This window comes from Scyliorhinus canicula, chromosome 3 (assembly GCF_902713615.1).
Source record: "Scyliorhinus canicula chromosome 3, sScyCan1.1, whole genome shotgun sequence".
Lineage (NCBI taxonomy): Eukaryota > Metazoa > Chordata > Chondrichthyes > Carcharhiniformes > Scyliorhinidae > Scyliorhinus > Scyliorhinus canicula.
Window position 1 is genome coordinate 95278488 of NC_052148.1, and position 13874 is coordinate 95292361.

The 13874-nt window shown below is 44.8% G+C and overlaps 1 protein-coding gene across 8 annotated transcripts in view; it reads left to right on the forward strand.

Moving 5' to 3' along the window:
* Positions 1-6538, forward strand: part of LOC119962816 (interleukin-6 receptor subunit beta-like) — a 167995-nt gene extending 161457 nt beyond the window's left edge. For all 8 annotated transcript variants that reach the window (XM_038790931.1, XM_038790935.1, XM_038790936.1 and 5 more), the window contains 3 exons: positions 742-835; positions 3144-3225; positions 5656-6538. In XM_038790931.1, coding sequence (XP_038646859.1) covers positions 742-835; positions 3144-3225; positions 5656-6327 — 848 coding nt within the window. In that variant the 3' untranslated portion in view covers positions 6328-6538. The remainder of the gene's footprint in view (positions 1-741; positions 836-3143; positions 3226-5655) is intronic.
* Positions 6539-13874: the final 7336 nt, after the last annotated feature.

Genomic DNA, 13874 nt, shown 5'->3' on the forward strand with positions numbered 1-13874 from the left:
ATCGAGGGCCGAAGGGCCTGTTCTGTGCTGTACTGTTCTATGTTCTATGTTCTTTGGCAAATCTGCATATTAGAGTGAGACAACTAGTCTCATTCTAATTTGTAGTTATCTGATGAGTTGGGATCGATCCCCATCGCCACGGAGCCCATGGGAGAACACTGTTCAGTATTGGTCCCTGCAAACGGGACTCGTGCTCTTGGAGTCCTCCAGGTGCAGCCGTTTGGGCGGAATGGCACCCTGGCACTGCCACCCTGGCACCCTGACAGTGCCTCCTGTGACCCTGCAGCCTCTCCCGCTCTGTCCCCGTTTTCCTGCCTTCTCTCCTCCCCCCCCCACCCCCGTGACCCTGTAGTCTCTCCCCTTCACCCCCCCCTTTTCCCGCATTCTCTCCTTCCCCCCCCCTCCCCCATTTTCCCGCAGCCTCTCTCCTTCTCCCCCTCCCACTGAAGACCTGTTTTTCCCCAGCATACCCACCGCGGCTGGCATTCCCAGCTCCTCCAATCACAGCCCATTTCCCTCCAGTCAGCCTATCTGCAGCAAATGTAGGATTGGAGGAGCAGCCACAATGCAGCATCTTCCACCTCACTTACCTGCCTGACCGCGTGTTGAACCGTGGCTCTGGGGGCTGACGGGCCCTGGGTGGGACAAGTCTGTTGTAGAGACACAAGCATTGTATGTTGATGATTTGTGTTTTGACTGGTGTTGCTTCCGCATAATAGCTAGCTTATAATTTTATTGCAGGGCAAGAAGATACTGTGGTGATTGTGGTGCCTGTACTTGTCTGCTTCCTTCTAATAGTAAATGTCTTGATGATCTGTTCCAGCAACAAACATAGGTAAATACATTTTAATGTTTAAAGTTTCAAATAGCAATGGGTAAGTTTTGGTCACCAACACTCCAGACACTGAACTCCACACGTGGTACGTACGGGAAAAATCAGGCGATTGGGTTAATTTTCCAACAACGGAATTCAAAGCGGGGAAGGTCCAGGATCCCAGGTTAGATTCCTGGCTTGGGTCATTGTCTGTGTGGAGTCTGCACCTCCTCCCCGTGTGTGCGTGGGTTTCCTCCGGGTGCTCCGGTTTCCTCCCACAGTCCAAAGATGCGCAGGTTAGGTGGATTGCCCATGCTAAATTGCCCTTAGTGTCCAAAATTGGCCTTAGTGTTGGGTGGGGTTACTGGGTTATTGGGATTGGGTGGAGGTGTGGGCTTGGGTAGGGTGCTCTTTTCAAGAGCCGGTGCAGACTCGATGGGCCGATTGGCCTCCTTCTGCACTGTAGATTCTATGAAATCCGCAGAGAGCAAGACTCTGTGCTCTCTGCCTCCACTTTGGTTACCATTTCAGCCTCTCACACCTCGGAGGCCTCGATTGGCCGAATGACCTCCTTCTGCACTATAAATTCTATGAAATTGTATGAAATGCTGGATAGCACCTGCCCAATGTTCCAGTACTCATTCCTTGTGTGTGGAGCTCTTTGCTGGCAACACTGATAATGGAAATTCACACAATGTAAAGTTGACATTTTGTGGCATTGCAGCATGTATTACATGATGTTTGAGGATTAGTTTGTGAGTTGGGATCTGAATTGCACCAATGAACATCCAAGTTAGGAGCAGGAGTAGGCCACTCGGCCCCTCAAGCCTGCTCTACTATTCAAATAAGGTCAGGGCTGAATTGATCTGATTTTAATTTCAACCCCACATTCCTGCCTACCCTCGAAAGCTTTCACTTCTTTTTAATCCAGAACCTAACTAGCTCTGTCCCGACATATTCAAATACTCTACTTCTACTGCCTGTTGAGGAAGAGAGTTCCAGAGACTCCCTACTCCCAAAGCAGAAAGTATTCTTCTGTCTCCTCCCATAAGATGCCATATGACCTGTTCAGCCAGAACCAAAAACAATACCTCACATAAATTATTTACACCCCAATTTTCTTTTAAACATAAACAATATTCTATTAACAGAACACGTCACCTGCAAAATCAATGATTACCTCATTTATACACCCCCTTAATCACAGCTTCAGCAGACATGCTGTCTGTATGCATCTTAACCCAGATTTTAATAACATTGCTGCAAGAAATATATAAAATATGACCAATACTTACATTCATCACACACATTCAGTCAAATGATGACAAGGAAAGTCAATCTCAGCTCACATTGAAAAAACTCACATTCATGAAACCCATCTAAAAGTTTAAATCGCCTCAAGTGGTCAATCTGTTGCAAATTCAAACGAACGTCTGTTCACTAACCACATCAATGGCAACTAATCCTTCAATGGTCTCTTAAAACTGTTAATCATGAACTTAGCCCCCTGCTACGATAAGTAGTTTGTAGCTTTTGAAACACAGCTCAAGCATTCATAATGAGCAAAGCTGTAAACACGGCCCTTGGGAAATGTGAACAGTGAACTGAAGCCTATTGAAACTGTAGATCAGATGGTGAACATTGTTTTCTCAGCTACACGATTTGGCCTATCAATCAATGCACTCCACTGGTAGGTATCTACTTTTTCACTCTAACAGATGCAGTCTGTTTTTTGTTTCATTTCTAAACACTGGGGATTTTACCCACTTCAGATCATGACACGTAGTCAGACTTAAACTACCCTGCAAGAGTACTATGCCTCCTCCATAAAATTGTGGTTCCAACAATGCAGTTTAGGACCTTTGGGACAGTGAATATGGGGTCTGTTTGAACTCAGCACTAATTTCAAAAGATCTTACCAAGTTCCCACCTGTGTGATTGATGCCCCTTCGCCTTCCCACCAACAGAAGGATCTGTCAAAAATGGAGTTGGGACCTGTGCACCCACGTCCTGCTATGAGCTCTATGGAAATCTGGTCCTTTCCCTTCACAAGGTCTAGGCAAGGGTTATTTAACTTCATTCATGTTGAATTTACATACTGGAGACATGGAAGTAGCTGATTGTTGTGGGACTTAGTCCCTAAATCTTATATTCCACTGAAGTGATAAAACTTGTTTGTACCTTGCTTATGTCCATTGGTTGAGTTTAGTAATGTGTAATGAAGTAGGGTTTTCAGTTCTGAAACACTTTCCTGATGAAACAAATAAGGTGAAATCGTGTAAAACGTCTTATTTCCTATGACTAAGTTAATAATCTCTGAATCTTTCAGGATTAAAAAACACATTTGGCCTGAAGTTGCAGATCCAGCAGGCAGCACTTTGGCGGACTGGTTTCATGAGCATCAATATAAGGTATACTTTTTCTGCCCTAGTGGTTTGGATTTGTAAAAGAGGTTCCAATTTGGTATAGAGGATCAATGGTATCAAGGACCCTGGAAGGATTCCCTGCTCTTCTTTGAATAATGTTTGGCATCAGCAGGAAGATGGGACTTCAGTTTAGCCCCCCATCCAAAAGGCAGCTCCTTCAGTGCAGCACCAAAGTGTCGGGACATAAGCCATCAATCTTTTGACTTGCTACGACTGAGGCAAACTGACACTTATAGCAATAGAAATGGAACTGAGGAGTGCTTCATTCATTACTTATTAAAAATCAATTTGCATTCTGAATGTGGGATGTCAATCATTACAGACAGAATTGATGTGCACTCTTACTGCCTGTGATCAGCATGCTTTGTATGGAAGGAGGTGTGCCTCTTCTTACCCCGTTTGAATGTGTATCCCAATTAATTAATTCAACTGCAATCTTTTGTGAGTTTAAAAACACAGGTTATTTATTCTCTCACACTCACCCTGAATTAAAGGTAATCTCAGGCGCATTTGTCCTCTCACACACGCAAAGATTAGATACAGATTAAAGTTATATCAGTCTCTGGTTTACAATTTCTGGTCTCCCGTGTGGCAAGCCTATAGCGTCTTGGGTGGTGTTGATGCTTTAAAGTTGAAATGGAGGTCTTGTAAAGCGGAGGGTTCACAGCAGGTTGTGAGGTTTCTTGTGGTTGAATTTCTGAGGGGTTGGTTCTCAGGTCAACTTCACATACAGCGGCTGCCTGATATCTCACTTCTTGAGTACGAGTCTGGTTCAGACTGGCTGAACTGTTGGTTTGATGGTGTTGGTGGAACTAACTGGAAACAGTTCCTAGCTGATCCACTAAGCAAGCAATGACAACATAGCTATCTCACCATGTGACTTTTCACAAGTTCAAATCCTTTTCCAAAAGTGTGTTCTTTTTTTGTTTTTTTTACCCAATTTTTTTTTCCAATTAAGGGGCAATTTAGCGTGGCCAATTCACCTACCCTGCACATCTTTGGATTATGGGGGTGAGACCCACGCAGACACGGGGAGAATGTGCAAACGCCACACGGACAGTGACCCGGGGTGAGGATCGAACCCAGGCCCTCGGGCACGTGAGGCAGCAGAGCTACCCATTGCGCCACCATGCTGCCGAGTGGTCCGGACCATAGTCTGGAAATTCCATATTCATTTTGGTTGGCAAAGAGCTGTGTGAATTCCATAGATTGCTGCGAATGTCCGTATTTAATTAGGTATTCGCTTGGGACTTGGCACTGTTTGTAGCTCAAATGTCAATGGCCACATGACTTGTAGCATCCATTTGGTTATGTCCAGCTTTTAAAAATATTGACTGATATTTCATAATATATTGGGAATGGCACAAGTTGTCATGAATGCTAACAGCATTTAAAATGAGGGTTAGAAAATGATCATCTAGGCTAAATCTTGAGCAGTATGTGACTGATTACCCGCTAGGAATGTGCACCTCACGTGTAGTGGTTTATGTTAGTCAATTTTTTAAAAATCAGTTTACAGGATGTGGACACCATTGGTTAGGTTAGCACTTATTGCCCACCCCTAGTTGCCCTTCAGAAGGTGATGGTGAGTTGCACATTCCTGCACACTAAGGGGCTATTTATCATGGCCAATCCACCTACCCTGTACATCTTTGGACTGTGGGAGGAAACCCGAGCACCCGGAGGAAACCCACATAGACACTGGGAGAACGTACAAACTCAGTGACCCAAGGCCAGAATTGAACCCGGTTCCCTGGTGCTGTGAGGCAGCAATGCTAACCACTTTGTCACCGCTTCTTGAACCGTTGTAGTCCCTGAGGTGTAGGTACAGCCACAGTGCTGTTAGTGAGGGAGTTCCAGGATTTTGAACCAGCGACAGTGAAAGAACGGTGATATATTTCCAAGTCGGAGTGGTGAGTGACGTGGTAGGGAACCTCCAGGTGGTGGGGTTCCCAGGTATCTGCTGCTCTTGTCCTTCTAGATTGTAGTGGTTGTGGCTTTGGAAGGTGCTGCCTAAGGAGGCTTGGCGACTTCCTGCAGTTCATCTTGTAGATGGTACACACTGCTGCTACTGTGCGTCGGTGGTGGAGGGTTTGAATGTTTGTGGAAGGGGGGAGCAATCAAGTTAGTACTGATACAAAGAAGAAACTGATTTATACCAAAATTAATTTAAAGTTGTGCTGACATCGATAATCATTGTGAAGATAGTGGCATGTATTGAAAAGAAAAAAATGGTAACTGGCTTACCAAATCGCCATCCATAGACTTGGTGGGGAGGAAGATTAACCATGACCTCTGGGTGGAAAGTGGCAAGAGCAGCTTGGGAGCAATACAAAATCTCAGGTGGAGAGCAGGACTAGATTTAAGAGAATGTTATTTTACCAGAAGTTTTAACTTTTTCTTTTCTTTTTCAAGAATGATCAAACCCCGAAACTACTGAATCCAGGGAATGACTTCAACACTGACTTCAGCACAGTTGAAGTCTTATGTCTGTCTGACGAATGCCTGCTACGATCTTCAAGGAAAGACGAGGCTTCACTTCTTCACACAGAAGCAGAAGTGGAATGCTCTTTTACTATGTCTCCTCCTCCAGACAGCACTTCAAATGGTGAAAAGACCAGTTTGTTACAATCTATGAATACAGTAATGTACACAGTCCTGGAGGAAGGCTACAAAAGCCAGATCCCTGACATCAGCAGGTCATTGTCAAAGCAGCCACTACTTTCAAATACTTCGGAAAAAAGTACAAGCAACTTTGAAACTGAAATACATACCGCTGACGGAGCAGAAGAAAACTGGTGCCCACAAACTACTGATGAAAATGATGTGTTTCAACAAATAAATAAAACCAGTCCATATTTGAAGAACTCCTTAAGTTCGACGGAGTCGCAAATTTCACCTTGTCTAGAAAGCTCAAATGATCCTGTGTTTGACGACTGCTGTAAAGTGGACAAAAAAATGCAAGAAGACATTGGAATTGTGGATCCGAACCTGCAGAGTCCTCAACAAGATAATCAACCAACTAACCCAGTGCAAACCTATATCACAGTGGAGTTACTGGAATTTATGCTAAACAATGAAATGTAACTGCTGGAGTCAGCAAGTCTTCCATATCAGAAACCTCGTTTTCAGAATTAAAAACAAAAATAATTCACAGCAGGTCTGTTGGAACATGCAACGGGCAAAATTATGTTAATATTTCTGCAGTTCTGACAGAACATTAACCTATTTTTTGTCTCTCGTTCATGTCCATTATTTTTATAATTTTATCTCAACATTTTCAGTATTTAAAAAAAAACTCATTGGGTGGGATTCTCCATTCCCCGACGGCGATTTCATAATCAGCGATCAGGCGGAGAATCCCTTTTGGTGGCGAAATTGGGGGTGGCGCCTGGTTGACTCAGATTTCATATGCTCTACCGCCTCCAAAACGGCGTCATCGCAGCATGCACTGCACGCCTTTGGGATGGCCTCAGCGCGTCACCTGGAGACCCTCCCCGATGCCCCACCCACGGTGGGTCGAGTTCCCAACTGTGCAGCTGACATGTGGTCTCAGCGGTTGGGAACCCGGCTCTGCCACAGTCCGGCGGGAGCCGTGCTGCTGGTCAGGTGGGGGGGGGGGGGGGGAGCTGCCGCGAGGGCTGGGCCAGGGGGCCACTATTTGGCAGGTCGGGTCCGCGTTGAGCCAGCGTCGTATTTCACGGCGCAACCGATGCAGGTCGTTGCCGTGCGCAGGAGTGGCCACGGACCCGGCCATTCTCTGGCCGTTTATTTTGTGGAGATTGGGAGTTGTATGCGGCGTGAATGCTAGCCTCTCATCAGTCGCAGGATAGGTGAAGGGGCGTCGCCGATTTTGTCATAGTAAAACGCGGCAGATACGCTGCACTTAGCCTCAGAATCAGAGATTCCAGCCCATTGCTTTTAGATTTGAGCCACAACTGATCCCTTGTAATACTTGTCAGAACCATTATAAAGAAATAATTCAGGCTCAAATTACCACCCACCGGGGCAGCACGGTGGCACAGTGGTTAGCATTGCTGCCGACGGCGCTGAGGACCCGGGTTCGAATCCCGGCTCTGGGTCACTGTCCGTGAGGAGTTTGCACATTCTCCCCGTGTCTGCGTGGGTTTCACCCCCACAACCCAAAGATGTGCAATTGGCCACGTTAAATTGCCCCTTAATTGGAAAAAAAATAATTGGGTACTCTAAATTTAGTTAAAAAAATAAATAAATTACCACCCACCAACTAACACCCTGCTCACAGCCTGAGTCATACTACGGTCCTTGCCCCCAATAGTTAATCCCAAAATGGAGGAGATGGCTACAAGACAAACACTGGGGAACAATGCAAGCAAGAAACCAAGGTTTAAAAAATGTATTTCTATGATAATAATCTTTATTGTCACAGGTAGGCTGACATTAACATTGCAATGGAGTTACTGTGAAACGCCCCTAGTCACCACACTCTGGCGCCTGTTTGGGAACACGGAGGGAGAATTCAGAATGTCCAATTCACCTAACAACACATCTTTGTACAAATCTTTAATGTTTACATTACATTCTATTGCCTTAACAGAAACTACATAAGGGCTGCAAAGTGCAATATCACAGAGTCATAGGCCGTGGTTTTCTGGGGCAGTTCACCATGGGCGCAAATCCTCACTGGGCATGGACCTGATTATCATGAATTTAAATATTCTTAAACAATTTATTGCCATTGCTTCCCCTGTCATCAGACGTTCACACCATCGGCGTAATGTAATGCCAGTGGGAATCACTACTAGTTTGCAAAAACGGAGATCAGTCATGGTGATCATGCTTGGAAGTGAATATAGCTCCCAGGTGGTGAGGGACATGGCCCGGCAATGCTCTGGCGCTGCCCCCTGGCGCCCAGTGCCAAGTTTGCAGGAGGGGGCGGGGCCTCATAGGAACACCATGGTGAGGGGGCAAATGATCCCCCAATGCCAGAGACGCAGGGTGGTAGATGGGGGGAATGATACTCAGATGTGTGTGTGGGGAGTAGGTTTGAATGATACCCCAATGTTGGCGGTGATCGGGGAGGGGGTGGGGGGAACGATACCACATTGCTGGCAATGATAGAAGGGAGGGGGGGGGGTCGGGTCTCCTGGATGCCTGCATGGTGGAGGGAGAGGTTGCCCCTCTGTCTTCAAGAGGGTGGGGGTGTTCTTGTCTGCCAGGGACTCTGATGTCCATTGGTGGGGAGGGGGTGCAGGGACCTTAACTTTGCCTTTGCAATCCCTGATCTCTGTGGAGCTGGACTTGTTGGCTCTGTCAAGCCCGCCCTGCCAGACTGACGGCGCAAAACACGTCCCTCTGCTATTTTTTTGACAAAATGTCAGAAGATCGGGAGTGGAAACCTGGCTGTGTTTCTGGGGCGAAACATGCTGGTTTTCAGTCAGAACCTGACCCTTTGCCATTTTTTAGGAAAATTCCACCCATAGAGTTTTACTGTACATTGTGTTTATGCCAGCCATCAAGCCCCTTTCTATTCTAATCCCACTTTCCAGCACTTGGTCTCTAGCCTCGTATGTTATAGAGTTTCAAATGCTCATCTAAATGCTCCTTAAAAGTTGAGAGGGTTTCCACCTGTATCCTTCTTTGAGACAGTGAGTTCCAGATTCCCACCACCCTCTAAATCTCCTGCTCCTTAACTTAAATCTGTGCCCCTAGTTATTGGCCCCCCTGACTAAGGGGAAAAGTTCCTTCCAATCTATGTCCCTCATGATTTTGTACACCTCGATCAGGTCCTCCTCAGCCTTCCTTCAGCCTAACCAGCCTCTCTTCACACAAGGCAACATGCTGCTGAATCTCCTCTGCACCCTCTCTAGTGCAATCACTTCCTTCCTCTACTGCGGTAACTAGAACTGCATGCAGTATCAGTATGTGTTGCAATTGCATACCACATTGATGAAGATAGTGATGTGCAAATTTATTATTGGAACTAAATATATGAAACTATTTGCTCATCCAGTACTGGAAGCTGTAAAAGCAGTCAGATAATTTAACAACAGTGGAGGAGTCAAATGAAGTAGTGAGCTAGAAGAGTGTACTATCAGCGGACATGTGAAACTAATGCTGTAGATGAGATATACGAGGTGGTCAAGGATAGGCACCAGAGGGTAAAGCTGCAGAGCAGGAAAGAGAATACATTGCAAGTAGGAGCGGAGATAGCGGAAGAACCTGTCTTAATTTTCAAACTTTTCTAGATATAGGTGGGGGCGTGGGCCTAGATAGGGTGCTCTTTCAGAGGATCGGTGCCAACTAGGTGGGCAAAATGGCCTCCTTCTGCACTGTAGGAATTATATGATTCTATATGGGGGAGGAGCCAGAGGGTTGGAGAGCGGCAAATGTGACTCCTTATTCAAGATAGGATGGCAGGACAGTCCCAGCAACTGCAGGTCAGTTAGCCTAACATCAATGGTGAGTAAGGTTTTGGAATCATTAGTCAGGGAAAATAAATCAATAAGGTCTTAGAGAGGTTTGAATTATTTAGACACAACTAGCATGGATTTGTAAAAGGCAGATTGTGTGTGACTAATTACATTTCTTGATGAAGTACTGGAAAATGTGGATGAAGGGAATGCACTGGATGTATGGATTTTAAGAAAGGGTTTCACAAAGTGCCAAATAAAAGGCTCGTTAATAAAACTGAGGCTTATAGAATAGGAGGGCTAATGAGCAATTGGATAAATATTTGGCTTAAGAATAGAAATCAGTGCGTTGTGGCAGATAGTTGTTTTTCGGACTGGATGGTGGTAGCCTTCATTTGCCGAGGCATTGAGTATAAGAATTGGCAGTCATGTTGCAGCTGTATGGAACCTTAGTTAGGCCACACTTGGAGTATAGTGTTCAATTCTGGTCACTACACTACCAGAAGGATGTGGAGGCTTTAGAGAGGGTGCAGAAGAGACTTACCAGGATGTTGCCTGGTATGGAGGGCATTAGTGGTGTTCCCCAAGGACTACTACTTTTTTTGCTATGTATAAATGATAGCAAACTTGGAGAAGTGGCATCAGTGAAGATGATATGAATTGTCTGCAACAGGACATAAATAGGTTAACAGAATAGGCAGACAAATGACAGATGAAATTTTATACAGAAAAGTGTGAGGTGATGCACCTTTGAAGTTGGCAGGACATATTGAGAGAGTGGTTAGCAAAGCATATGGGGCCTTGGGCTTCACTATTAGAAGCACTGAGCACAAAAGTGGAGAAACTGTTGAAAGCTCTAGGAGAGTATAACGTCCAGTTCTGGTCACCACAGGTTCGGAAAGATGTGAAAGTTCTTGAGAGGTGCCAAGGAGATGTACCAGGATGATTCCAAGTACTTTAGCTACCGGGTTAGATTGGAGAATTTGGAATTCTCTTTGGACTAAAAAGGATTTGTTAGAGGTTACAAGATGATGACAGGCTGAGATATCATAGATAAGGAAATACCCTTCCCATGGCTGATGGGAGCAAATTCAGGAACTCAGATTTAAGATTTTGGGCAAGAGATGCACAGCACGTGGTAACAGCCTGGAACTCGCTGCCCATGAAGGTGGTTGGTGCCAAAACAATCAATGATTTAAAAATAAAATTGGATGTTTCAGGAGGAGGGTGTTGTCATAGGAATGTACAGGAGTAGGCCAGTTGGCCCATCGAGCCTCCTCTGTTATTCAACAAGATCATGGCTGGTCTTTTACCACAACGCCAATTTCTCACAACATTCCCATGACCCTTGGTCTAATATCTAGAAATCTGTCGATCTCAGTCTTGAACATACTCAGTGACTAAGCCTCTACTGACCACTGGGGTAGAGGATTCCAAAGATTCATCACCCTCCGAGTCAAGAAATTCCTCCTCAAATCAATCCTAAATAGTCTACCCTTTAGACTGAGACTGTGTTTCCTTGAAGCCTCACAACTCACATTCCCAGCTAGTTTTGTGCCATTGGGAAACTTGGAAATATTGCATTTCATTCCCACATCCAGATCATTGATCTGGATAATGAATAGCTGGGACCCAAGCATTGATTGTGATACCCCATTAGTAGCAGTCGGCCAACCTGAGAATGATCCGCTTAATCCTGCTCTGTTTTCTGTCTGTTAACTCATTCGCAATCCATGCCAATATATCCGTGCCAATTCCATGTGTTCTAATTTTGGGCATTACCCTCTTGTGTGGGCCCCCTTCAAAAGACTTGAAAATACAAATGTACCGAATCCACTGGTTCGTCCTTATCTATTCTGTTAGTTACATTCTCACAAAGCTGGAACATGTTTGTTAAACATGATTTCCCTTTCATAAATCCATGTTGACTCTGCCCAATCCTACCATTATTTTCTCAGTGTTCTAGCTGTTTAGTTACAGCATCCTTAATGACAGATTTGAGCATTTTCCCTACTACTGATATCAGGCTATCAGGTCTGTAGTTTTCTTTCTCCCTCCTTTCTTAAATAGTGGGGTTACATTGATCCACTGAACAAAGAACAAAGAAAATTACAGCACAGGAACAGGCCCTTCGGCCCTCCCAGCCTGCGCCGATCCAGACCCTTTATCTAAACCTGTCGCCTATTTTCCAAGGATCTACTTCCCTCTGTTCCCCGCACGTTCATATATCTGTCTAGATGCATCTTAAATTATGCTATCGTGCCCGCCTCTACCACCTCCACTGGCAAAGCATTCCAGGCACCCACCACCGTCTGCGTAAAAACTTTCCACGCACATTTCCTTTAAACTTTCCCCCCTCACCTTGAAATCGTGACCCCTTGTAATTGACACCCCCACTCTTGGAAAAAGCTTGTTGCTATCCACCCTGTCCATACCTCTATAATTTTGTAGACCTCAATCAGGTCCCCCTCAACCTCCGTCTTTCCAATGAAAACAATCCTAATCTACTCAACCTTTCTTCATAGGTAGCACCCTCCATACCAGGCAACATCCTGGTGAACCTCCTCTGCACCCTCTCTAAAGCATCCACATCCTTCTGGTAATGTGGCGACCAGAGCTGCATGCAATATCCCAAATGTGGCCTAACCAAAGTCCTATACAACTGTAACATGACCTGCCGACTCTTGTACTCAATATCCCGTCCGATGAAGACAAGCATTCTGTATGCCTTCTTGACCACTCTATCGACCTGCGTTACCACCTTCAGGGTACAATGGACCTGAACTCCCAGATCTCTCTGTACGTCAATTTTCCCCAGGACTCTTCCATTGACCGTATAGTCTGCTCTTGAATTGGATCTTCCAAAATGCATCACCTTGCATTTGCCTAGATTGAACTCCATCTGCCATTTCTCTGCCCAACTCTCCAATCTATCTATATTTTGCTGTATTCTCTGACAGTCCCCCTCGCTATTTGCAACTCCACCAATCTTAGTATAATCTGCAAATTTCCTAATCATACCACCTATACCTTCGTCCAGATAATTTATGTATATCACAAACAACAGTGGTCCGAGCACAGATCCCTGTGGAACACCACTAGTCACCTTTCTCCATTTTGAGACACTCCCTTCCACCACGACTCTCTGTCTCCTGTTGCCCAGCCAGTTCTTTATCCATCTAGCTAGTACACCCTGAACCCCATGCAACTTTTTCCATCAACCTGCCATGGGAAACTTTATTAAATGCCTTACTGAAGTCCATAAGAAAGGAAAAAAGCACATTTATGTAGACCCGCTCGTAACTTCAGGACATCCATTCACAATTAATGAATACTAACTTCAAGTGTTATACTGTAGTAAGATGGGGCAGACGATTTGCCCGCAGCAAGGCCCCATGAACAGCGATGAATTAAATGACCAGCTAAACAGTTATAATGATGTTGATGAAAGGATAAATGTTGGGCAGGACATCAGGATGGACCACTTGATCATTTTCAATTAGAGCCAGGAGATTTTCTACATCTACCTACTAGGGCAGGTAAGGTTTCAGTTCAACATCTTATCTAAAGGACAGCATCTCAGATGATGCAGATTTGTCACCAGAAAGTCTGAATTATGAACTTGTTTGGCAAATGAAAATAAAAAGGAAAGGATCAAAGTGCAGGACATCACAAAAGTTGAATTGAGTAGCACAGATGATTTAAATTATTGAAACGATGACTAAGGCCTCCGTCCTTGAGTTTTAAACAACTGATAGACGTTTATGTTCATATTTGTTGGGGCAGAAAAATGGGAGCAGTGGACTGGCCTCTGTTCATATAATTTGTCTGTCTGTAGATGGGTGAGAAAGAATGGGAAAGATACCCTAGTTATAGCTCAGGGAAAAGGAAGATACAAGTTTTCTCCCTGTATCTGCATTTGTTTCCTCCGGGTGCTCCGGTTTCCTTCCACAAGTCCCGAAAGACGTGCTGTTAGGTAATTTGGGCATTCTGAATTCTCCCTCCATGTACCCGAACAGGCGCCGGAATATGGCAACGAGGGGCTTTTCACAATAATTTCAGTGTTATGAATTTAAATATATAGATGAGATAAAGCAATACTAAACAGATCTTCATCATAGTTCAGAAGAGGAATGGGTGTATTCAATAGGTGCCAAAAAAAAAACAGGTTTCATATTTGTTTCGAGCTGAATTCCCTCTCCTCTATTGGTAGAAGCATCAATCTTACATATACCTCTTTCC